Source organism: Suricata suricatta, chromosome 1 (genome assembly GCF_006229205.1).
Source record: "Suricata suricatta isolate VVHF042 chromosome 1, meerkat_22Aug2017_6uvM2_HiC, whole genome shotgun sequence".
Lineage (NCBI taxonomy): Eukaryota > Metazoa > Chordata > Mammalia > Carnivora > Herpestidae > Suricata > Suricata suricatta.
Window position 1 is genome coordinate 139,910,982 of NC_043700.1, and position 26,966 is coordinate 139,937,947.

The 26,966-nt window shown below is 39.6% G+C and overlaps 1 protein-coding gene across 7 annotated transcripts in view; it reads right to left on the bottom strand.

The window, feature by feature from the left end:
- The window catches only part of RUFY3 (RUN and FYVE domain containing 3), an 82,865-nt gene that overhangs the window by 4,921 nt on the left and 50,978 nt on the right, over positions 1 to 26,966 (bottom strand). For 4 of the 7 annotated variants that reach the window (XR_003911005.1, XM_029945198.1, XM_029945169.1 and 1 more), the window contains 14 exons: positions 25,729 to 25,902; positions 24,796 to 24,913; positions 23,652 to 23,753; positions 21,827 to 21,950; positions 19,919 to 19,980; positions 18,984 to 19,049; positions 17,658 to 17,727; positions 14,246 to 14,338; positions 12,824 to 12,907; positions 10,214 to 10,381; positions 9,613 to 9,710; positions 5,452 to 5,571; positions 4,042 to 4,141; positions 2,264 to 2,328 (listed from right to left, as the gene is read on the bottom strand). Coding sequence is in view for 6 of the 7 variants with exons in the window: in XM_029945169.1 (XP_029801029.1) it covers positions 2,264 to 2,328; positions 4,042 to 4,141; positions 5,452 to 5,571; positions 9,613 to 9,710; positions 10,214 to 10,381; positions 12,824 to 12,907; positions 14,246 to 14,338; positions 17,658 to 17,727; positions 18,984 to 19,049; positions 19,919 to 19,980; positions 21,827 to 21,950; positions 23,652 to 23,753; positions 24,796 to 24,913; positions 25,729 to 25,902 (1,444 nt within the window). In the remaining variant the exon portion in view is untranslated. Of the gene's footprint in view, positions 1 to 2,263; positions 2,329 to 4,041; positions 4,142 to 4,777; positions 4,976 to 5,451; positions 5,572 to 5,826; positions 8,109 to 9,612; positions 9,711 to 10,213; positions 10,382 to 12,823; positions 12,908 to 14,245; positions 14,339 to 17,657; positions 17,728 to 18,983; positions 19,050 to 19,918; positions 19,981 to 21,826; positions 21,951 to 23,651; positions 23,754 to 24,795; positions 24,914 to 25,728; positions 25,903 to 26,966 lie in introns of those variants that run through there. The other 3 variants (XM_029945184.1, XM_029945192.1, XM_029945176.1) reach the window with 2 other exon arrangements.

Here is a 26,966-nt window from a genome sequence, read left to right on the forward strand (position 1 = left end):
AGGAGATAACGAATGTGAAGCATACTTTTTAGTGAGTTACAGATATAAGGGAGTCTTGTCTTATATTCCCAGGGCCTAAATCAAAATCTGGCATGTAAGGTCCTCCTGACTGCAAAGGACTTGGTTTTAGTCTGGAATGGGGCTGACTCTGAAAGGCTCTTTTAAGCCCTTGTTAATTTTACAGCCTTTCTAGTTCCTTTCTGTGGCCCATGGTGACCTGTGGGGAAGTTTAAGGTTAGTCCTATATCAGACAATGCTCCCATTGGAAGCAAACTTAAAGGCTTTGGAATCATTCTGGCCTTGGAGGCCAAGTGCCCACAGAATCAGTCTAGTACTGGACTCTGTGATTTATCTTCTCCAGCAGCTCCTTTGCTCACATGACACAGTGCCTTATTCTTGAGGCATCAAAGCCCAGACAGGCGCTAAAATGAACAAATCAAAAGACTAGATGCTGGCGAGGGTGTGGAGAGACGGGCACCCTCCTACACTGTTGGTGGCAATGTAAACTGGTGCAGCCTCTCTGGAAAACAGTGTGGAGGTTCCTCAAAAAACTATTCATGGAACTCCCCTATGACCCAGCAATAGCACTGCTAGGGATTTACCCAATGGATAAGGAAGTGCTAAGGCATAGGAACACATGTACCCCAATGTTCATAGCGGCACTTTCTACAATAGCCAAATCATGGAAAGAACCTAAATGTCCATCAACTGATGAATGGATCAAGAAGATGTGGTATATATACACAATGGAGTACTACATGGCAATGAGAAAGAATGAAATCTGGCCATTTGTAGGAAAGTGGATGGACCTTGAGGGTGTCATGCTAAGCGAAATAAGTCAGGCAGAGAAGGATAGATACCATATGTTTGTATTCATAGGTCTAACAGGAGAGACCTGGCAGGGGACCATGGGGAGAGGAAGGGGGGAAGAGAGCGGGGAAGAGTGAGGGACACAGATCAAGGGAGACTACTGAATACTGGAGATGAACCATGGACTGAAGGTGGGGGGGGGAGGGGGTGATGGTCATGGTGGGGGGCACTTGTGGGGAGAAGCACTGGGTGTTATATGGAAACTAATTTGACAATAAACTATTATAAAAAAATAATTTTAATTCAAATAAAATAAAATAAAATAAAACCACTAAAATGTTAAAAAAACAAAACAAAACAAAAAAGCCCAGACAGGGACAGATGCCAAAAATGCACACTGTATAGTTGTCTCCAACCCCCTCCCCCATGGTGTTTCTTGTTATTAACCTTTGCTGTTTTTGTTGTAACAGACTGGTTTTTGGAGCAGTTTTAGGTTCACAGCAAAACTAGGCAGAAAGTACTGACATTTCACATATACTTTGCTGGCCCCTCATGCTCCCCCAATATCTACATTCCAAAACCGGGGGTGGGAGGTGGGGATAGACAACGTTACAATCGGCAAACCCACATTAACACATCATAACCACTCAAAGTCTGCAGTTTACATTAGGGCTCACTCTTGGTGCTGTACATTCTATGAGTTTGGACAAATGTATGACATGTATCTAGCATTATAATACCATAAGAGTGTTGTCACTGTCCTAAAAAATCCTCTATGCTTCTACACCCATATGCCCTCATCCCTGGCAACCGCTGTCTCCATGGTTTTGGCTTTTCCAGAATGTTATACAGTTGGACCACCTTTGTTTTTTAACACAGTGGCACTATGTAATATTTTGTTATATTTCTACTTGCTAAAATAACTGTTAAAAGTTCACTTCCTTGATACAATCCTAATGCTTTTCATAGTCAGCAAATCAGATGAAGAATTAAGAAAAAGGCAGAGTTAGGCTGTTTGAGACCCTTAAGAGAGAGGATACAAGGGAAATTAGAGGATTTATGAAATGTAGCTGCCTTCCAGGTGCTCACAAGTGGCACCAAGTCATCCTCAAGTACACTGAAGAACTAAGAAATGCTACGACTTGTACTTCGCTCCTTTGTGATACCAGTCCACTAAAGATGAGACATTAGTAATCTTTGTGGTATCTTTTGAGATATAAGCAGGGAAGAGTCAGAGGACAGACTGATCACCCTTCTTTCTTCTAAAATGGACTAACTGGGTTCGGTTTAATACATGTTCTCTGCTTGATTTGTTCACGCCCCCTTCAAAACACCTCGCTGGAGAGTACTATTACAAGTCAGTGTCTGGTTGGTGCCATTCCCAATGTATATCGAAAGGTCCCTCTTTCCCACCCAAAATAAATTTATAACTTAGTATTTTATTAACAAACACCTGTGGCTTTCATCCAGGGGCTTTTTAAGTTTAGCATTTTCCTCTTGAATTCTGTGCTTCCCATCCTGCCGAAAGAAAACAGCCCAATATATTAATTATTCAGAATGCTAAACGGTGATGCTGCTGCAGACATTTTCCTCTGTACTGTCTTAGCTTAGGCATAAAACTAAGCAGCTTTATTATATAGGGAAGGAATTTAACTTCCAGAATATTTCCTCATTCATTGCTCTAAGTACTTTAAGATCTTAACAAATTATTCTGATAATGTTTGCAACAAATGATTTTCAGAGTAGGTATTTTCCTTAACTCCTGCAATTCAAACAAAATTCAGAATATATCCTATTTACTTGCAAAGTGAGCTCAAGGTATCTACAGTTACTTCTTAGGGTATCTTAGTTACTTCTGTGTATCTCTATACATCTCCACCTCCCACTCCCATCTGAGCTCTGGAAAACTGGTAGAACCCAGCATGGCCATGTCTAGCAGACCGTAACCCTCCGGACACTCAGTCAAGCGGCTGCCACACCGCCACGACAACTTACACAGCCTATACAACTTGAGTGTTCTATTCTGAAGGACCAACGTAAAGTTCCAAACTGCATTTCTACCAAGGCGTGTAAGCTCTGCCTGGGCAGTTTTTAGTGACAAATTCCTTCTGTGGACACTGCTGTCTGCCCTGAGCTGCTGTTCATCAGCCTCTAAAAACAGAATGTACATTCTTAGACTACTCAAGTGTCAAGGAAAGGAGGTTGATGCAATATTTACACTCCTGGAGCCTCTACGGCAGGACAATTCAAGATTGAGAACCTTAAGGCCTCACTGGAAAAGCAGGATAAAAGAGGCCAACAATTTAAGTAAATCTCCGTAAGCCCTTCTAAGTAGATTTTATGTTTGCTAAACTGAAATAATAAAAATGGCATGCTATAAAAGGAGTAGTATTTTGTACACTTTAAATTGCAGTAATGAGTACTATATAATAAATTTCTATTTACCATTATTTTCTACTCTCCGGCAAATTAACATCACTTTCTCTAGAAATTTTAAATTAAGAAGCTTATAAATTCGTCCTGCTTTGTTATATGTAATGTAAACAAAGAAGAGACTTTTTTCCCTATTTGTCTTTGACAGAAAAAGTATTTCATATGTTTCTGATTTCATTATTTGACGACATTGGCTCCTGTTTCGTGGATCCCAGAGATGGTCTTTTCCAATTTTAGCTTCCTTGCCACTACAGAAGCTGGGGGCCTCTCTCCTAAGACTGTTCCGTAGAAACATCTACTCCTGCTCTAAGTCACTCTGTATTACTTTCTTGTCCCCAAGCAACCCTAGTTCCCTCTCCTAATTTCCCAAGAGAAGTAAAAATGAAATCCTCGTGATTCTGATAATGGTATACAGAAGCAAACCCATATTGAAGACAATTCTGTTAAATGGAAATTCAGGGAGGGGAAGATTACTGTAACATATTATTGAAGCTGTTAGCTAGCATAAGTCCAAGGAACACAAGTTTTTGTTAAGATACCAAAATAATCTTAACATGAAGGGATTAAGACGGTCACTGGAAATCATGGTTATTAATCCTCTTTTCCAAATGAAATCAAGTCAGAGAGAGTGTCCAGAGGCAGACTGCGAATCGAGGCCTCGCGTTCACACCAGGTCTTGTCTGCCACCCGCAGACCAAGGCCCCAGCAATTCGGCTCCTGCTCCAGGAGAGAGAACCGTCCCGCCCGTCATGGTCGCCTCTAAAACAAGTAAATGAACAAGGAAATAACAAATATTACCGTTTTGGGTTCTGGCTTCTGAAAGCCCTTTCCTGGGATGCTCCTGTTGTTCTGTAACCTTCTTTCTCTTTCCTGTTTTAGCTCTAACTCAAGCTGGTGCCTGGGGCAGGTGCGAGAGGAGAAGGATGAACACGTACATTTCTGCCTTCTTCTTCTCTGAAGAACGCCAAACCCTTTTCTTAAAGCTCAGGGATTAAATTTTAACACTTGATTAATAAAAGGTTACCAGATACGTATAGGCAGGCAGGTGTTAAGGTGTTAGAATATAATACAGTAAAACCAGTAACACTAAAATACAGACTTTGTTTTCAATCTTTCTTGGACAATTAAGAATGTACTTTAAGATCTCCTGGTTAGTACCTGAGGGTCACTACTCTGAATATCAGTATTTCATATTCTTTTTCTAAGGTCTTACAATATGTCTTTAACATTTATTTATTTTTGAAGGACAGAGCACAAGCAGGGGAGGGGCAAAGAGAGAGGGAGCACAGAATCCGAAGCAGGCTCCAGGCTCTGGGCTGTCAGCACAGAGCCCAAGGTGGGACTCGAACCCATGAAACCATGAGCTCATGACCTGAGCTGGTTGGTCACTTAACTGACTGAGCCACCCAGGGACTCCTAATATTAACTCTTAACAAAGAATTGTGGTCAACTGAAAGATAATTCGTAGGATTTGCTATAATGAAAGACAGTATTTACAAATTTTCAGCAAGAAACAACATGAAAGCACTAACACTGTAGTCTCATTTCATTTTAATTAGCTGGTCTCTCTTTACAGTTATGTGTTTAATGCCCAGTTACATCATCAGCCACTGATGTCCTGAGTAGCCATGTGCTTTTCTATCTAACAACAATGTTCTCTTTGTTTGAAGTCAGTGGCTTCTGCAGAGAATTGAGTCTCGTTGACAGATCATATGGAAGAGTGGTCAAGGACCTGGGAGTCAGAGAGAGACAGGCGTTTAGAACACTGCCACTGAGTAGCTGCACTGGGTCAATCTGGACTAACAGAACCAATCTAAGCCTTAATTTCCTCTGAAAATGGGAGTAACTTAGTCAACTACTAATAGGGTTGGTGGGAAGATGTTAGGACAGAAAGCCTGTGAAGTGCTTTGTAAAGTTTCCGCACACAGTAAAAATTTAGAGTACCATTATTAGTGTTAGGGTGGCTATTAATTCTCTTACTCCTTCCTATTTACCTAGGACCTTGAATTCTAATTTCCTAATTCTTTGATCGCAAAGCATGTTTGACTAGATTTGGAAATTATAGGGGAAGCTTTCTGAATTCTAATTCCAGAGACAAGACATTACGAAGACAGAACAGAGGGGGCTGCGCCCCCAGCCCCCCCTCTCTCGCAGCTAGCCTTAGAATGACCCACGACCACCCGTCGGCTCCTGCCGCCCTCTCTTCACCGCTGCCTGGTGAGCTCCTCCACTTCCAGCTGCAGGCTGTTTATCTTGTCTCCGAAGTCCTGCTTGAACAGCCGGTTGTCCAACTCGGCAGACTGGCGGTCTCGCTCAGCCTGGCGCAATCTGGATGTGAGCCACATGAACTTGTGATAAAAAACAAAAGCCATGGTGGGGAGGAAGACCAAGTTTACAACACAAAATAAAGCAACCCAACGAAGAAGGCATGGAGAGACGGGGCGGGGGGCGGGGGGGCGGGGGGACAAACAGACAAAAAGCTTTGCAGGACACAGGGGAAGAAATTATACAGGGGAAAAAAGATGGAGAAGAAACAAATGGCTAAAGAAAAGTAAGATGAAGGTGAACCAGGCAGAGGAAAAGTTGATTTTCCAATTTTTTTTATTCTAGTACTACAGTTTACAGCCATTAGATGATAAACAATAAAACATCACTTTTTAGAAAATCCATATCCAAAGCCAACCTCGAGTACACAGTAATTAAAGTCAAATCCACCTTTCTGTGTTTATTTCCTAATAGGTTTGGTACTTCATATTTCTGCTTTACACACATAACTGGAACTTGCAAATGGGCAACTACCTTATTATATGTGGAATTAGAACATTTCCTGATCCTTTCCTTAAACCACAAATCATACTAAATCACAGACATTACACATTAACTCTTACCAAGGCTTTTTGGGGTCTTTTATAAGGAAAAGCCTTTGTCAGAGTTTGGCCATCTCTTTCCTTTCCCATTCCCACCAAGTTGTGTGTGACCAACCGGACAAACAACTCAGCACCGGGCCTGTGTAAGACTCCTGATCACATTCTCTGGAAAATTCTACTGAAATGTTTTCTTCTATATATTCCATAACTTTGCACCTATAAAGAAGCATGTTCTAAAAGGTGAAACCTCTGGGGCTCTATATAATAGAATTTGAAAGCATGCTATCTGTAGTCTTTAAAATGTTTTATTTTAGTGTTTGAGCACTTTTCCCAAATGCTCATAGAAAGGCAACTCATCACCACAAAAGGTTGATGAAGAATAGGTGCAAAATTATAAGAACTAAAATAAGTTCAAGAGCACAAGATATTCCATGAGGTTGGTCATATGCTCTTTGACTTGACTTTGGTTCAAGTCTGAAAGGACCTATAGAAGCACAAGTGAAATCTATCTTACTCTCCTAATTCTGGTTTTTCCAAGAAGAAGGTAAAGAATTTCAAAAGCTGAAAGCAGACGGGGGTTATCTTTGTTCCCACCTAAGCAGCTGAAATGCTGCAAATCATACCAAAATGAGAAAGAACAATTTTTTGTCAAGACTTTTTGAAGAAATGAAGGCTTTTGGAAAGCCTGTTCCCCCTCAAATCAAAAATCATTTAAAAAATCCACGTTTTTATAGGATTATTTACAATGTAACGCCTATAAAGGGGTAGATCTGTGGTCACTTAGAAAAAGAAGCCCTGCTAACTAATTACTCAATGTGGGTATCTACGAGGAATGTTCATGTTTAGACTAAAGTAATAAAGAGTTTATTATGTATCTATTTCCTACCCTGAAATGGTTTTCTAATAAAATTAGGTTGTTAGTTTCCTAGAGACGTTAGCAAATCCCCATCTGAACAGAAAGTAATAGAAGCGCTTACATCAATGTTTCTAAGCAAAGAATGACAGGTGGGGACCATCACTCATGTCTATACCTTGTCGTCTTTGCTTCAGAAGGAAAAGCAAGACAGATTTGAAAATTGTGTAATTTTTTGTTTGTTTGTTTTAATAGGAGACGAGTTTTTCATTAAAATTGTTCTCTCTTAGCTACCTAAATAGGAAGTGGCACTGCAGGAAAATGGCAGAGGTAGAAGATGACAAGTATTAGGAGGGTTTTCCAAGCTTCCACATTATTACGTTATCATAAGTTACCTAATCACTACCTTTATCTCTATGTACTTTAAAGAAATGTAATGATGCGGGTTCCCCCCCACCCCAAAGTCACTAAGGCAAAAAAGTTGCAAGCAATCTTGGTTACTGAGAATAGAACTGCAGTGAGATACTAAGTACTTATCCGTGGCTCTGGGAGTAAACGTACACAACAAAGTGGAAAGGAACCAGGGCCTAGGAGACACAGAGCTACTTCAGGAGAGTCCTAGTCCTACACTGTCACCTCCTGTTCACGACGGCGCAGTGGCCGAGCAGGCTTGCTGGTACACACAGCGCACCTAAAGTCGGGTACTGTCAGGGACAGCTTGTAAAAGCGTCAATAAAATACGCACATGAGTTCTAATTCCCTAGGCTTTTTTTTTTAATGGTGTGTTTATTTATCGGTCAACTCAGAAGTAATTTCTCAAAGTTTATTTGGCAATTAATTAAGAACTTATACTAAGGTTTCTAACTCTGAGGAGAAAATGAAGAAGAAAAAAACACACAGCCTATATATCAAATTGGTTTTTTTGTTTTTTTTTAAAGTCCCAACAAATTCAAAGTCAATTTTTGGTGACATTTTATGTAGAATCTGAGCTTAAATGTAATAACTTTCAGATTTCTTTCTTTACAATTAAGTTGTACATCAGACTTGCGAGATGTGACCAACTTCTAAATGCCTAATGATGTTTAGGGATCAGTTTATTCGCTGCACTATTTAAGGTCTTTGCCTGTTTCACCAAATCCTTTTCACTAAATTAGTAAGATAAAAATAAAAATGGAGTGAAAGGGAAATGAGAAAATGAATAAATGGGAAAGACAAAAATTACAAGAGAAAAAGTCAGCTTAATACATGAAGAAGGAAGTCATTATTTTAGTTCTGTCTACTTGAAGTGCCAAATCAAAAAACTATCGAGAAATAATTTGTACATTTCAAAAATATAACTTATGAACAACAAAATTATTTTGTTAAATCATAAACATGTAAGTGCTCATGAACAAGCACTTAGAGAACGTCCTAGACCTGATACCTTTTTATTTAAAACCAGCAAAACCACAAGTTTCGAACTTGTTTACTAATTTGCAATCAACTTGTGACTTACCATTAATATGCAGTGCCATTTAGGACCACCCCCGGTCAAGCATCATCTGAATAAAAGAAGTCACCCATTCATCCTTTCACACACCTGCTAAGTGAATACCCTGCACGTTCCTGGCACAGAGACAGACCCAGTGAGGGAACTGAAGAACTCATTAGCTAACCCAGCGACCTCACACTCTCATCATAAGGTACATATAGAGATGTATGCACATGTACACGGGCTGTAACATGAGGCAGAAAGCGAGCAGCAAGCAGTATGGGCAGGTATGGATGTAAGGCTCTGGGAATTCCAAAAAGGACACATGCTAACATTACTGTTATCTGAGAAGTATCAGAGGAGGCTTTGGAGAGATGGCATTTGAGTCTGAAGGTAAAAAAATGTATGTCAAGAACAAGGGAGTGGGGAGAGGAAGGACCTTTCTAGTTGGTGGACGACTAGGGAAGGAATGGAGGGAGACAGTGGAAGCATGTGCAGGGACCAGCAAGTGTTCAGTTTTCCTCAAGTAAAAGAAGGGTGACCAGTGGGTGTTAAAGGCGGCAACACGGGCTGGCAACACAGAATGACCATGGCTGCCACAGCTGCTTCACAAGAGGACGTGTTTCAGGCAGACTTGTAGGTACCGGTCGAAATAGCTGGTCAGAAGACGAAATCTCAAGACTGGTCTGCAGAGAGGGGACAGAGTTGGAGACAGACAGATCCAGGATTATGGGCAGGGGTGACAGTGGGCACTAGAGAACCACTCAGGACACAACAGAGAGAAAAAGGAGGTGAGGGAGGAGAAGAGAAAGGAGCTAAAGCATTAGAAGGGCCCTCAGTACCCAGACATCACTAGCACCCGTGCATTTCGAGACTTCGGTGATGAAGAATAAAACAGCAACTGGAAACATACTTAAAAGCGCTTTCATCCTCATAGGCGATCCCTCCTCAACATGGAAGGATTATGGCAGAGGGTTACCATTCTGACTGTTCAAAACAGTCACGAGAGGCTGTCGTTTCTTTAACACATTTTTGGTGACATCTTAGAGAAACACAGAATTTAACTGCTTTCTACCAGCATGCCTGGTGTTAAGTTGGTCTGCCAAATGCAGAGCACACTTCTCTTCCTTCCAGCACTACAAGCCCAAGGTGCTTCACTAAAGAAACAGCACTTTTACCTTTGTTCAAGTTGTTTGATGGTAGCAGCCATCTGATTAGTCTTCTCTTCCAAACGACTGTTTAACTCACTTTTCTGTTTCACTCCTAAGTCTGAACTCTGTTTTGGAAAAGAAGTATGAGTGACATACATGTAACGGAAAGCCCTGAAATAAATCACACCTGCCTGCCTCTTGAACCTAAGAGTAAGTGGGAAATAGAGAAATAGAAACGCTCATATATTTATCTATCAGTTAATTTCCTAATGGAGAAAAAAAACCAAAAAGCAATGTTTAAAATTAACATTGCTGTGAGCATCTTTGTCACAAAAAATGAACATCAGAAGGTTCATCAGCTTATCGCATTTCAGTACCAAAGCTAATGGAACACACAAGTCCGTTGGCAAGTTAGGATGGAGTGTACAAACTGTCTTATGGATAAAATAGGCTGCTTTTCCCAATACAATTTGAAAAGTGGTCATGGCTTTTCCGAACAGCACCACAGGATCCTACAACGTTCTGATTCCTAAAGTGGTTTAGGGGCAGCTAGCCTCAAAATGAGATCGACTCTGGGAAGCCCCGGGATTTGGGAGAGCCACTGGGCCCATCCTCTTCCTTCCCATACCTGCAGCTTAAAGGCAAGTTCGTGCTTGAGAGCACGGAGGTCATCCAGCTGCTGTCTCAGAGACACCAGGGCGTCCTGCTTCTCACAGACATCCTTCTCCAGCATCTTCATGGCCAATTCCATCTCCTGTCTCATGCTGATCTGGATCTCCAGTTCTTTTTCAACATCCTGTTCCCAAAGGCAAATAAATTGCTTATTCTCTTTTGCCAACTAAGTACAAGGCAGGAAAAGGCATGAATTCCAAAACTCTCAGGTCTGAATATTTTGGCAAAATAGCTACAGGGTATCATTCAATGAGGAGACGTTAACAACAATAATTAGAATCATCACAAAAATATTTACTCAATAATTTACAAGTCTGAAAAAATTGTAGGCCAAGATACTGCTATTTAATGTCTAAAGTATACACATCTTTGAGGCACTTCAGGATGGTAACAGAAGGGATGTCATGTCCTATTATGGAAATGTGTATAAAGTGCTACAGTACCTGGCGTAAAATGAAACAGATAGTTCTCTTCAATGTGGATGTTACTGACATATTCAAGAGCTCAAGGAAACTGAAAGACACTATGGGTCCTCAGCATAAACATCTCAGTAACTGGGAATGATTGATAGGGCTACCTGAGTTTTTATATTCACTTAACATGAAACCTAATTTTGTTTCAACCGTTATTAGTGCAACATTGGATGATCAAAGATACAAAGACCTGAGGTTCTTCTGCATCCATGCTGTGCCTACTTGCTTGGTTTTGTTCCTTTTTTAACAAACATGTACCTTACTGTAATATAAGGAATGTGGAAAATTTCATGTAAGATTTTTATCATGTGTCACTTAACCAAGGTACTTCTCTGTGCATGGTTAGCATGATTAAATGAGACTCCTTCTTAAAATGCTGACATATATTATTTCTAGAATTTCCCTTATAGAAAGTATTTTGGGATCTAATCCATAAACATATAGAAGGAAAATGATAGTTATTTCAAGGTCACTAAAATTATATTGTTGTTTTCTCAGAATACCTGAAATTCTATTCCGTACACTGTTAGTTGCTGATAATTTTTAGTACAAAGCAGGTCACCTTTATTTGCAGGCTTTCCCTATTTTCAGAAATACTATTGGTAGGGGGAGATCCTTTCATTTGTCATATTATCAAAATTTCAGGAGTTAATACATCAATACCAGGGGTGTATTAATATACTAATACTTGAATAAAATCTATCTTAAGAGTATTATTCATTATTATACATTTATACACATACACACACGCTCCAAGGAGACAAACAGGAATCTTCACAGGAGTAAGGACTGATGTAGGAGTGGGGATCATAAACTTAAAAAAAATATGGGTTTAAAAAGAGTGAAATATATGGGGTGCCTAGGCGGCCCAGTTGGTTAAGTGTTTGACACGATCTCAGGTCATGATCTTGCAGTTTGTGAGTTCAAGCCCCGCAGGGGGCTCTGTTCTGACAGCTTAGAGCCTGGAGCCTGCTTTGGATTCTGTGTCTTTCCTTTATCTCTGACCCTCCCCCGCCCATGCTCTGTCTCTCTCTCTCAAAAATAAACATTAAAAAAAAAATACTGAGAAACATGCACCTGAAACTAATGTAGCACTCAAATAAAAAAATGAATTAAAAAGAAGTCATAGAAGCAATTAATTAAAGTATCATTATAAGAGTTACAGAAGAGCTCTGTATGCACAATATTCTCTTTAGCAAATATGATATGAAAAAACCCATGTCAAGACTTAGCTAAGGTTTTCTAGATCCCATTTTAATTGAGTCAGATATTTAAACATTTCCTACAGTTTTTAATATCTTATTTTTTAATTTACTTTTTAAAATGTTTATTTATTTTTGAGAGAGACAGAGCAAGTTGGGGGAGGGGGGCAGAAAGAGAGGGAGATACAGAATCCAAAGAAGGCTCCAGGCTCTGAGCTATCAGCACAGAACCCAAGGTGGGGCTCAATCCCATGGACCCTGAGATCATAACCTGAGCTGAAGTTGGGTGCTTAACAGACTGAGTCACCCAGAAGCCCCAAAAATTTCCTACGGTTTTCTAATAAGCACTGTATTAATCAATAAGCAGCTAGCCCTTCCTATGGAACAAGATAATATCCTTGATTAAGAGTGTGTTATGTGGGGCACCGGGGTGGCTCAGTCAGTTAAGTCTCCGATTTCAGCTCAGGTCATGATCTCACGGTTCATGGGTTTGAGCCCCGCATCAGGCTCTGTGCTGACAGCGTGGAGCCTTGGAGCCTGCTTCGGATTCTGTGTCTTCCTCTCTCTCTCTCTGCCTCCCTCCCCCTCTCATGCCTTGTCTCTATCTCAAAAATAAATAAAACATTAAAAAAAAAAAGTGTGCTTTGCAAGTAATGCCCAGTTAAGGTAAAAAAATCAACCATATGAAAATTTGCCTTTATGTATAACCATATTCACAATAAATATACTCAAAATTTAAAAACAAAGAGGAGTGAGAAAGTTTTTTAGGATCTACAAAAATTTGTTAGACCACTCCTCATGTTCCTGACCCTGTCTGTAAGATCAAACGTCTCCAAGCAGGTCTTTATCTTTAATGGGTTCCTGAACTACTAGAATGTAAGTAAAGTTTACCAGCCGCAACTGTGTCTCCTCCTTTAAGTGCTTTCTGGCTTCACTTAGTGCTTGCCCATCTGAGGTTCTGTCCTGCTTAGGACCCTTGAAGAGATACATAAAATAATAAACATATTTAAGGATTTAAAAAACTCTACACAGTGTTAGCTGACACTAGAACTGATTAGTAAGGAAAAGTGATTACATGTAATTAAACAGGTGTAGCAATGAATGAAGACCACAAAGAAACTGAAGAAGCTTAGTAAATAAACTCTTGGCAGAATGGGGTTTTCTTAACATTTTGTTTGAAGTCCTAAGATAGGTTACTGAATCAAGTGGGAGGAGTCTTAAAAATCAGCCTCTAACCACAAGGTAGTATTCACTGTAAAATACGAGTTCGGCCAAAGGTTCAAATGGTAATATATTCCTTCTCTAGAGATCTTCCACTTGGTGTCTCCAAGCATCCAGAGAAATTACAGCTCAAAATAGAAACTTTCAACAGAAAACTGTTGGAGCAGTCACAGTTGTTTTCACAAAGTCCACACACTAAAGTCAAACCCATTACTCACAGAAAACGACTTCAGTCCCCACTCAGAGCCTATTTGCTTCCTCTTTAGGAACAACTTTAATAACTATGGATATTTGGATTCTTAGGTCACAGAAGGTTATAAGCATGAAGAAAAAAGGGAGTACGGGAGTGCGGAGACACTAATACTTTTAAGGGAGAAGCAAGAGATTGCTGGTGAAATCCTAAGAGCAGAGAAGCAGCACCAGGGCCACCTGGAGATGCTGAAGCACAGGTGCCGGAAGCTCTGTCAGTTCCAACAGCCCTACGGCAGCTCATCGTAACGGAGTACAGAATCGCCAGTGTTGGCAATCATGATTTTCAGTCATCCTAATGGGCTAAATGTGTTAAATTATGTCCTCTACCTAAGATTGCTTAGAACTGTGCAGTACATAAAGGTTTCCAAAAGAATCTGGGTAGACATATAAAAAGTTTGATACTTTTTATAGTATCAGACTATACTGGAAAACTCATGTACATGGTGACTCCTAGTGGTACCAGATAAACACTTCTTGCAAAACAGTACCATGATCTAGAAACAATGATATATTTAATAGAATAAATATAACCCTTAACTACAGTGCAAATCATTAGTACATAACAACAAGAAATTGAATGAGACCTGTTCTTGCAGTCTCTAAACAGATGCAAGTGGTGGAGAAGCCAGGGAGCATCTGTCGGAGAAGGGGCCTCACCCTGGCATAACCTGGCATGCACTCGATTCTGCATGGAGTCTTAGTCAAAACAGCACGCTCTACGTCAAGTAGCTATACGTTCGCTGCTTCCACACAGAACTCTGGAGTAGAGGCCCTCCCCACCGCCCCACTAACTCCTTAACACGCTCTCTAGGAATGTTTTATAAATCCAGTCAGGTTAACCTTCCGATTGGATTCCAGTATGTAGGAGCTTTCCTCTTTAACTCGTTCCATTTCTTCTTGCAAGGTAATAATCCTGTTGTTTGCAACTGCAAGCTGTTGAAAAAAATTTTAAAGATTATCTTTTATCTTCCTTTTTTAACACAGGATAAGATAATTCATGATCTGCTAGGACAGAATTTTCAGGCTTGAATATTCTTAGAGGGAAATAAAGTTATCTATGACTGCATAAAAATGTTCTTATGGTATGGGAAATTAGGAGAAATATTTTAATTAAGTTTTTTTAAAATATTTTATTTATTTGTGAGAGAGAGAGAGCCTGAGCTGGGGAGGGTCAGAGAGACAGGGAGACACAGAATCTGAAGACAGGCTCCAGGCTCTGAGATGTTAGCAAAGAGTCTGACACAGGGCTCGAACCCACGAACCGTGAGATAGCCTGAGCCAAAGCCGGATGCTCAACCGACTGAGCCACCCAGGTGCCCCAGGAGAAGTATTTTTAAAGTAGGTTAGATAAAAATAAAAAATATCTCTTACAGTTGTTTTTGTATAAACTCTTTTTCAGGATGAAGATGTTAAGAGTGTTTACCTCAAGGGAGTTCTCATGGGTAACTTATATTTCATTATAACACCAATTTCTAAAATGTTTAATAAAGAGGTCACCTTGGGGCATCTGGGTGGCTCAGTCAGTTAACCATTGGACTCTTGATTTTGGCTCAGGTCACGATCTCATGGTTCATGAGATGGGGCTCTGCATGGGTTCTGTGCTGAGAGAGTAGAGCCTGATTGGGATTCTCTCTCTCTCTCTCTCTCTCTCTGCCCCTCCCCCACTTGCGCCTATGCAAGTACACATGCACTCTTTCTCTCTCAAATTAATAAATAAACATTAAAAAAAAAAGAAGTCCTCATGCCTTGGGATTCATCTTACAAATGATATATAAGAACTTTGATAGGTGATTTTTAAAAGTAAAGAAATGAACTAAGTTCTCACTCTAAAAGATACTGTGAAGTACTGAAGAGACTTTTTCATTTCAGTACCTAAACAGGTAAGGTAATGTTATTAGCAGTATACTGCTAAGAGGAATTATTTACATCCCCATTCCACAGGCAGGGAAAATAAACAGGAAACACTTTTCCCTCTTCTGTACCTCCTAACCTCGCTCTCCACAGAGAACACGGAAGTGCCTGAGTCAGGCTCGCCTCGGCGGGGCTCGTCTCCCTTTACACGGGCTCCTCATAAGCAGTGAGCACAGGCTCTGCCTGGTTCCGGTTCAAGTGCGTAAGTACAGAGGGACAGGCTCAGCCCCGCTTTCTAGAGGCAGGTCTGGAAGCCCATTTCCCCCTCTCGGCTCCATGGGCCTAACAGTGCATAAAAAAGTTAACTCTGGACAAGTGGGTCTGCTTTCTAGATCCAAAGACACCCTCAATGGGTTCTCCCAAGATCTTACCATCAGAAAAAGTATTAGGAAATGATGGCTGTATATCTAACTGGGCCTTCTAATTCAGGTTTATAATAAAGTAGATGTTTTTGTACCTTCATCTGTTTAAAACTTCTCATTTTATCACACTGATTCAGAATTCAGGAGAGGAAAAGAATGTTTTTGTTTTTCGTTTTTACTGGCCCTCTTAAATCTAAAATATGTGGAAAAGAGATCTGGATGGAAAAGACATCCAGATATAGATATATGGAAAAGAAATGAGATACATGGAAAAGAGATCTGATTTGCCTTTTCTGTTCTTTATAAAGCCTACACACAGTGCTTATCTATCTCTACAAATCCAAGGTTTCAATAAAACAAGTGTTACTGGTAAAATAAGTACATGAATGAATAATTTAATATTGCTAATAAATTTAGGTCAGAGACAAGTCTTGTGCCTGAGGGGACAAAATTAATAACTATATTTACTGGATGCTTACAACGTGTCAGACACCGGCCTAGGCCTTTATGCTTTATCATTTAATTCACACAAAAACCTTACTATAATTTTATCATCCCCATTTTACACAGAAGTAGATCAAGACACAGAGGCTAAGTTACTGGCCAGGATTAGAGAGTTAGCAAGTGCCAGAGTTGGGACATGAACCCAGGTCGCCAGCTCTAGCAACCATGCTTACTGTTGGGCCACGCTACCCCAACAGAGCAGCAGCAGCAACACGGCAGAACATTTCTATGCAGAATATTTCAGAAGCTTTGTAGGGGGCACCTGGGTGGTCAGTCACGTAAGCCTCCAACTTGGGCTCAGGTCATTATCTCACGGTTCATGAGTTTGAGCCCCACATCAGGCTCTCTGCTGTCAGTGCCCAGCCCACTTCAGATCCTCTATCCTCTTCTCTCTGCCCATCCCCTGCTCACCTGCATGCGCGCTCTCTCTCAAAAATAAATAAACATTAAAAAAAAAAAAAAAGCTTTGTAGGGTAAAATTCTAAAGGACCATTTCCATTAACTTTTAATAAAATTTAAGAATCTACATCCAAAAATGAAGCCCATAGAGGTGAGAAATAAGGAAGGTGTTTTAAATAGCACTTTCTTGACCACTGCTTAAACTTGGGTTTTATTTAGACCAAATCTATCTCATGGTATATAACAGAGTAGTTATAATCAGAAATAGATAAGATAAAGTCTTTGTCATCCAGAAAATTTTATTTAAGATTTTTCACAGAAACATCTAATGCTATCAAAGAAAAAATATGTGGCTTAGCCACTGGCAAGTTAAAAAATTTCTTTATTAACCAGAAGTAAAAATGAGGTTAATATTTATTCTTATTTTGGGGACTTTTCTAAGGATTTTCACATATTTTTCTTCTGCGATTTTCAGAGCAACAGTGAAGCTGAAAGGGGAAGTATGAATACCCTCATCTGCCAGTGAGGGACGGGGCCTCCTGGAGGTCAAGGGACTTGCCTGCTCAGAAGCACATGACTTTAAGCAGTGTGACATACCAGCAGGGATTGCTGGTCTTCTGACCAGAGCTCCTGATATTATCCCCGCCCTACCACCCCAAGGAAAAAATAAGGTCCTTGCGGGTGGGAGCTTGCCAGTCTGGCACACATCAACCGATGCACACATAAATCTCTCTCTGCCTAGCTCTAGCACACAAGCAGTACTCAAATGTTTGTTGAGTGAACAAATGTCAAGCTATATGCTAACTGTTAACTCTAGGCAAGTCTAGACAAAATATTCACGCAAAAGAAAGCAGGATATCTGATCAGCCCAGGTTCTACCCTACATAGTCCAAGCGGATAACGGACACCCCTGAGATAAGCCAGCTGGCCATTCTCAATCAGAACAAGGGATTATGTCCTATTCCAGACATTATCTGAAAAAGTCAAGTCCTTTATTTCTGAAGCTCCACAGAAATGACTGGTTCCACTAAAGCATATTATTAAATTCTATGTCAAAGTGTTTCCCAAACACTTACCTCCTCTGTCAGTTTAGTGTTGGATTTTTCTAACGCATCCACTTTTGCCTGAAGGTTGTTTACAGTAGCACTATCAAGAGAAGAAAAAAACATAATGGTTTCTCTTGAAAAACAGAATATCCTGTACTTTCCATTTAAACACCCATTACACTTATCATCCATTGTCTGAAGTCCACAGTTCGTGACCGTGACCAACTTATAGGCTCCAAGAGAGTTTACAAGTGGCTGTGTGTCTTAAGTGTTACATCCTGGCCGCTGCTTGTAGTTAAGAAGTACTTGTTGGATAAAATTAAGGAGCTGATGCACGGCACAGAGTGTAATAATAAGCTACGTCAATTAAGTGCTTGCTATGCACCAAGCACTTTTCTAAATTATTCTATTTGTATTATTTCATTTACTCCTTTCAACAACCCTATGCATTAGGTTTCCCCAGACAGATAATGAAGCTGACGCATGAAGAGTAAATAACTGTCATTTTTCTATTTCACTATCAAATGTAAGCATACTTTTGCTTGACTAATATCTCCATAATTCATTGTAGTCATTATTAGTTCTTGGTCTCCAGAGAAAATATATTTAAACTATTCTTGAATTTTCTAGCTGGAACCAAGACTACTCAAAATTTTTACTGATACTGGCATAATCATGTAATAGGTCTTATTTAAATTAAAATTGTTATCTTTTTAAAAGAATTTTAAGCAAGATAATATTTAATGGATGGACAGATCGATTTCTGAATTATTCGACAGTCTTTAACATAACAAGAACATCAATGTACTTGAGAACACCAAGAGAATTCGGACTGCTCTCCTCAGGAACAAGGAGACTGTTTCATGTTCTGGACAGTTCTGAAAAATACTTAGTATCTGGGAAATGAATGGTAGTGATGGTGAAGACAGGGTAAACTAATACTATCAATTCAATGTATAAATGACAAATGCCAGGGACCAAAAAGACACAATTAGTCGTAAGGTACTAAGGCAATGAGTGGTTTACCCAAGGTCACTGTTGAAATATCTGGCAGGATTTACTTAACCAAGTAGGCTGCTACTTTCAACTGTGCATGTCACATGGTTAGAATTTTTAATTGAACATAGTTAATCACTAGAGTTACAATTACATACTAATCTTATACTGCTTTTCATGAAAGGTCACCCAAACAGTTAAATGCCATTGGTTTAGTGCCTAGTTCAGTGCCTGGCAAGCAGGAATTCTATTTATTTTTATTGAGTATTGCCTGAATTTATCTTAGGGCTCATCAGTTTACTCTTCCCTTCTATTGTGACAAAATCCCCAATAAAGGAAAAGTATTTATTCATTCTTTACTTTAGATGTCTGTTGAGCTCCTCAACATAGTTCTTCTGATCCAGAATTGCAGTAATCTGGCCATCTCTGGGATGGGAGGGGAGAGTTGGAGGGAAAAACAGACATAAAATAAATAACATTAGAAATACCAAGACAATCCCTTCCTTAATCTTTTCATATAACATAGGAAAGAAAATTGTAGCACAGAAACCAGAAGACAGACTTTATGTATAATGCCTTCAAACAAGAAAGACTCAGAGATTTAAAAATGAAACAAAAAATTCTTCATGTTAAGAAAGCCTTTGTTATAGCTTACATCCCTTAATAACTCAGGCTATAGGCATAACACTATAATCTATGAGAGGCACTTAAAAAATAAAAATTTTCTTCTTACAATTGATGGCCTTTTTAGCTTTGCTGGTATTACTTATAACAACTCCCCCATGAGATTAAGACCTGGGTGGTGATCAAGAGGCAGACGCTTAACCTTGCCTGAGTCACCCAGGTGCCCTCTGAGGTCTAATTTCTAAGGGCCACGCGGATATTCTGAAGTAATTCTACATTTACAAGAGTTGTAAAAGTAGGGCCGAGTTCGCATACATTCTTCACCTCACCATCCCAAACGTTAACATTGGACATAACCCCATTATGTATGTTAAATATTTCAAATTTTAAGAAATGGAGAATTCAATCCTTCTCATCAAGAAGACCAAGTTTTTAAACACTACTTCAGGAGACAGAGCAAGGGATTCCTTTTATAAACCTTCTCATTTTGTTAGCCCCTGAACCTTTTAGGGCTTAGGAGGCATAATAATCAGATATTTTTGGCAAGACCCTATTAAAGCTGTATCATCAAACATTCTTCCAGCAAGTGCATTAAAGCATTACTGTTGTAAACATTAAATACTATCAAAGAATATTAAAGAGCAAAGAAACTTAATTTTCTTTGTACATACCCTTCACTACCTTTACTGCTGTTCCCGTCCTTGAGATACATTGAAAAATCTATAACTCCAACCTACAGAGAGAAGTTTCAGAATTTAATATAAAATTAGATACTTTTTCCCAGGCATAATACAATATCTCTTTCTGGGCACTAGGAACAGCAATGAAGTCATGACAATTATTAGGAATTTTTTATGAAAACGTAATGTTTTACTTTTATAGGACCAGGAGACCCGATCATGCAAGTCAACAGAAGATTTTGACTAAGAAAGTCAACAGAATGCTTAATATAAATTTGAGGTTTAAAGTTTCTTTCTCTTTTGTTTCTTTCAAATATTTTGCTACTGAATCCCTATTTACTTATAGGAATAATGTTTTAAAAATTATAATTACTCAGAGAATGCACAGTTCCTTAAAGAAGTTTTGGGAAATACAGATAAATAAAAGGATGTAATACAAAACACCTGTAGTCTCAGCCACCCAGACAGTACCACTGTAACAATCTGATATCTATTTTTCCAAACTTTCATTGATGCATTATGTCTACATTTTTCAGGACTGCTATTTTATTATTCAGCTTAATTTTTTTTTTAATCCAGGTCAAAATTTCATACTTCCTTTTCCACTTACTTAGAGTAAAATGTAACAGAAATTTGCTGTAGTATTTCATAGAGACAAGTCAGAGTGAAAGCAACAGTTTTATTTAGTAAGCAGCTAATATGTGCCAGGCCCTGTACTAGGGGAATGGCATGTACTAATTCTTTTATTCCACACAGTAACAGTATGACATAGATACAGATACTCTCTTTTAAATCCCTGTATTTCAGCTGAGAAATGTGAAGCATCAAGAAACCACAACTTTTATTCAGCTAGAAAATAAAGCAAAATCTAAACCTAAACAGTTTGGCTTCAGTCTGTATTCTTCTTTGTTTTTTAATTTTTAATGTTTATTTATTTTTGAGAGAAGAGCACACATTGGGGAGGAGCAGACTGAGAGGAAGACACAGAATCTGAAGCAGGCTCCAGGCTCTGAGCACACAGCACAGAGTCTGACATGGGGCTTGACCTCAGGAACTACAAGATCATGACCTGAGCGAAAGTTGGACGCTAAACTGACTGAGCCACCCAGGAGCCACCTGCTTCAATCTGTATTCTTCTTCTTCTTTTTTTTTTGATGTTTTATTTTTATTTTTGAGAGAGAGAGCGCAGGGGAGGGTCAGAGAGAGAGGGAGACACAGAATCCAAAGACAGGCCCCAGACTCTGAACTAGCTTTTAGCACAGAGCCCGACGTGGGGCTCGAACCCATGCATTGAGAGATCAAGATCTGAGCCTAAGTCAGAGGCTAACTGACTGAGCCAACCAGGTGCCCCTCAGTCTGTATTCTTAACTACGATGCTTATGTATATATTTTAGCCTTTGTGTGGTGGGTTGGGGTGGGGTGGTGGGTATATTTCAGTCTCTACAAAATACACTTTTTAAAAGATGTATTTATTTTTGAGAGCACACAGCGGGGAATGGGCAGAGAGAGGCGGACTGAAGATCTGAAGCGGGCTCTGTGCTGATAGCAGTGAGCCCGATGTGGGGCATGAACACACGAACCATGAGATCATGACCTGAGCCAAAACCAAGATTTGGGTGCTCAACTGATTAATCCATCCAGGTGCCCCAGTCTGTAAAAAATATTTTAAACAGGGATCACAGTAGAGAAAAATTTGAAAAACATTCATAATACATAAATGAGTCAAATTAGAAGGAAAAACAAAGTAACTGCATATATTCACATCAAAATGTTTAAAATCCCATTTGTGACTCACAGAATTTCCCTTCATTTGGTTGGTGTGAATAATCTGATCAATCCAAATTCTGAGCTAACAGAACTCAGAGCGATGCCCTTGGTAACTGAGCATGTTTCACATACCTGAGAGTCTAAGTCTTCTCCTTTCATACAGAAATTTGCATCAATGACATTGAGACCCACCAAGAGACCAGCAATTATGGCTCCTTCCTCTTCCATCATGAGGGCATTGGGTTCATAGAATTCACTGTAAGAGAAATCCACAGAATGCTCTAGTGTAACAAAACCCCTAGATTCTAATGATGTAATCATGAGACAAGCAGAAAATGCTGGCCTCATAGTTGAATATGGGTACTATGATAATAGAGAAAAGGTTAAAAAAAAGGGGGATGGCCTGAATACTTTATTTTAGATAACAGGTGCGTGAATAGACTCTAGATTAAACACAGTCCAGCAGAAAGAAAAGTGATCAGAATGGTATTTTCACTGAAGTGATTATTTATGCATTCCCCACATATTTATATTTGAGATGCAAGGGATAATTTTTCAATCTTTAATGCATCTTTAAAAAATTGGTTTTTCAAAATTTTCCTCAGAGATCTCCTTTATTTGTAGGTGGGTGTGTAGTAGTATCACATTGTTCTTCTAAATCATGATCACTAGTGCATTTGCCTATCTTTATATATATTTTTCAAGTTTATTTTGAGAGAGAGAGCACATGCACATGAGCAGGGGAGGGACAGAGAGAGAATGAGAGAGAGAGAGAATCCTAAGCAGGCTCTGTGCTGTAAGCATGTGGGGCTCAATCCTATGAAGCATGAGACTGTGACCCGAGCGGAAATCAAGAGACCGATGCTCAACCCACTGAGCCACCCAAGTGCCCTTAAATATATATTTTCTTAAAGTAATCTCTATCTCCAACATGGGGTTAAACTCACGATGCTAAGACAAGAGTTGCATGCTCTACTGACTGAGACAGCCAGGCACCCCTCTTTTTATGTTTACTAGCCATTTTGATTTTCTCTTGTGAAATGCCTGTTCAAATCCTTTACCCATTTTTACATTTGCTCGTCTGCCTTTTTTTTTAATTTTTAAAAAATGTTTGTTTATTTTTGAGAGAAAGACAGAGCAAGAGCAGGGGAGAGGCAGAGAGGGAGATGCAGAATTCGAAGTAGGCTCCAGGCTCTGAGCTAGCTGTCAGCACAGAGCCAGACGTGGGGCTCGAACCGACGAACCATGAGATCATGTCTTGAGACAAAGTCAGAGGCTTAACTGACTGAGCCACCCAGGCGCCCCTGCCTTTTTTCTTACTGGATTGAAGGAGCTGTTCACAGACCCTGATTACACATCATTTATTAAATATATGCACTATGTATTACAAATATCTTCTTTCACACTGTATGGGCTGCCCTTTAATCTTGTGTCTTTTGACGAATGAAATTCTTCATTTTAATGTAGACCAATATATCTATTTTTCCTTTACAGATAGAACTTTTATGTCTTGTTTAAGTAATTTTTGTCTACCTCATATTGTCTTTCTAAAATTTTTACTGTTTCTTCTTTGACATTTTTTTCTATAATCCATCTAGAATTTTTTTGTGTGCTAGTTTTAAATTTAATGTTACATGTCAACTTCCTGTCTTATTGAGTCTGGGTAAATGCTAAGGTTGAGTCAAAAGCCTTTCCTGTTTTCTGGGGGTATTAAGTTTTGGCATACCCTGCAGAAGACCAGATATATGCCACAGTGACCAATGGAACACATGTAATAAATAAACATCTATTCTTGAGTGTGCGTGTATGTGGTGTAGGAGAAAGTATTAGTTGAGCTACATGAAATTGTCATGAATCAACAGTTTTTGATCTGCAAAAACAGCAAGTTTATAGGATTTGACCTCCTATAATATGGAACACAGCAAGAAAAGAACAAAGTTCAATAAGATGTTCATACCTGAGAAGTTCCTTCTTATTGATCAAAGCTTTCATGTATTCTGAGAGTTTCTTTTGCATTAATGCCAAACGAAGCCAGGCTCTTCCTCTGCCTACCGGTGTCCTACAGAAACACAAGCATCAAACAACTAAAAGTAGCAGAGATAGAGACCGTAGCGGGACAGATTCACTTACTCTTGCTAATAGTCCTCAGTAATAGCAGGCACACTGAAGTGCTCCTGACAACCTCTTCCCCCACATTCCTATGTGAGGAATTCTGCGAGGGCTGGCAGGACTGGGGGTATGTTTGGGACAAATACTCTTGTGAAGAATTAATTACTGAGACTACAATTTGAAGACAAAAACCTCTGCAAGGCCCAACTGAAAATGTTCTATCACATTAGCATTGGTAAATCCTCATAAACTTAGTGTGGATCATTTAAGTGCCCAAATACTACCAATGTGGACACAGTCCGTTTAGGCCTCTCTGAATGAAGGTAAACCAGCCTAATTTGGGGAAACGATCAGTACTCTTTTTGCACTGAGGCAGGTTCCCAGTGTCCATTCCTGAGGTTTACCTGACAACTGTTTTAATCTTGGTGCTTAAACTGCATTGAATACATTCTTTTTCTTACTCGAGTCTAGCACACTCCTTCTTTCGATCTGATTTGAGACTCTGATTCCCACAAGTACTTTTTAAAAATAAGAAAATTTTTGGCATTTTAATCTGAATACAACCTCTTTTTTTTTTAATGTTTTACTTATTTTTGAGAGAGAGGGAGAGAAACAGCATTAGCAAGGGAGGGTCAGAGAGAGAGGGAGACACAGAATCCAAAGACAGGCTCTAGGCTCTGAGCTCGCGGTCAGCACAGAGCCTAATGCGGGGCTTGAACCCACTACTGCGAGATCATGAACTGAGCCGAAGCCAGATACTCTACTGACTGAGCCACCCAGGTACCCCAAATACAACCTCTTTTAAATTAGTGATAATTATCCCTCACAGGAACACTTCTCTTAATATTCTATATTGGCAGTTCTCTTATAGTAATGCCTATGCATAAACACAGTATACGTTCTGGACTGTTATGAAATAAATGATTATGGTCATCATTATCTTTAGTCTTGAAGGAAATGGTTAATGTTTTCCTAACAAAATTTAAACTTACTTAAGTCCTGGAAGATCTTTAACACTTGCTGTTATCTCTGCAGCTTCTGGAACAAGCTTTTCTACCAGTTCTAGAGGCCCCCAGAAGGATTTATTTTGTCCAAGGAAAGTTTTCTTAGCTAAGGTGATAAAAAAAAAAAGAGCAATGTTTTAATATCCTTAAAACATAAACATGCCCTCAACATACAAACACGTTTACATACTTCTCTCTCATCTATTTAATCCTTTTTGGGGGGGGGGAACTAATCGTACATTATCAGACAGTTCTAAAATTATTCATGCTTTCAGAACAGATAACATTTTGTGAAAACCAAAAATCCCCCACTCCCCAAGACTCAGTCCTTCCTCTTTCAGGAAGAATTTGTAACTACACCTATAATAACAATGTAACATTTTAACAATACAGTACTTAAAGCTGTGTGGTATTAGTCAAGAAAACAGTCCGATGGGGAAAAATACATGACCCAGAAACAGGCTATTAATGACTGGGGAGGGAGGAGGAGAGGAAGCAAAGTGAACAAGACCAGGTTCTGCCCTCAAAAGCTTATGGTCAAATGGAAGAACACAGAAGTAAGAGTCAGGAGATCTGAATTCTAGCACTTGCTCTGTCCCCACTCACTGTGTGACCTTGGGCAAATTACCTCAAATTCTAGGCCTGTTTCCACCGGTCAAAACAGAATTGCTGTATTGGACTAGATACTCGTAATGTACTTTCCAGCTCTAGCATTTAACGATATGTGTTTCTAATCCCTGCATGTCTTTTATTCAACCACATCTCTGTCTCCCTGTTTGTGCTCAGATAGGGTGTATTCCAACAGATTAGTATTACTAATTCAAGCCTCTTATTCTTTGGCTCCACAAAGAACACTTTTCTTGAGCACGGATTGCTAGAAAATAGCTGCAAGCACATTTGCCTTCTGGGGTCGTGGCCTACCCTTCAAGCCGTGTTTCAGGCAATGTTCCATCACCACGAAGAACTGCTGGAGAGGTGCGTAGTCGGAGTCCAGAGTTCTTCCCAGGTTCAGAGCTGACTCAATCAAGCCCTTGATACTCAGCTTGGCCATGTTCATCAGATTCATGCGTTCGTTAGCCATGAGATAATTAGGATCTACGGCCAAAGAGGGAGAGGGTGGATCCTGGTTACTGGAAACGGCACATTTAAAAATTTAGTGTTTCACTGTGTTGACATTAGCATTGAAGGTGCAAAAGCAATGGAGGGTAGGACTGTTGAGTGTTTTGGCAAGAATGAAGACAGTAGTTTTGTGCTCTGCTAAGTACTTGCTGTTAAACAAAAAAAAAAAGGATGCCAGTTTCCCCTAGGAATATCCTTGATGCAACAGTGAAAATTACTTATTTTCTCAAATTTCAAGCGTTGAGGACAGTCTTAATGATCTCGCCACCATCTCTGCCCCCACCCAAACCTGGGTGCCCACCATAGCTCACTACTGCACAACCTTCACTCTGGTGTGTGATTCCACCCTGGCCTCTGCCTACCTCGTTCTCTACACAGCTTATGAGGCGCCCTAAGAATTAAAGGCAATGTAGAAAAAGAAAGTACTTAAACTTTGTTCCAAGGATAAGATTTACATTATTAGTATTACTATTTAATTATAGCATTATCATTATTTAAACTAAACATTATTACATAAACTATAAATAATTAACAATATCGACTCCCAAATTTTTAAGACTCAGCATAGAATGTGACAAACTATTTGATGAAAAGGACTAAGTACCACATTTTATCAGGCAGAACTCAGAATAATCCAGGCACTCACTACCTTCACTTAATGGTGCCTACCCTGTTCTCTCGGTTACGATTTCAATCCCTCCTTGCATCAGGCTGTGAGACAGTTACAGTAGCACCAACTTACGAACGAGGCTAAGCATGTAGAGGAGCTGGTCCCTGGGCACAGCCAGTAAGAGACAACAAAGCCAGAGTTCCAACTATATAAATCTTGACTTGCTGGGCTGTTCTCTGAGGTAATATTTTTAAAGAAATACTTTATTGCAGAGTTGGTATATATATTGCCATTAATTCTCTCTTGCACACAAGCCTCAAAAGTGACTCTCTTTGCTCAGGAACGTCAACTTGTCGAGACCAGAATAAGCTCACAAGGTGATAATGAAATAGACAACAAAACTACCCCCTAAAACACAGCCATGAAAAAC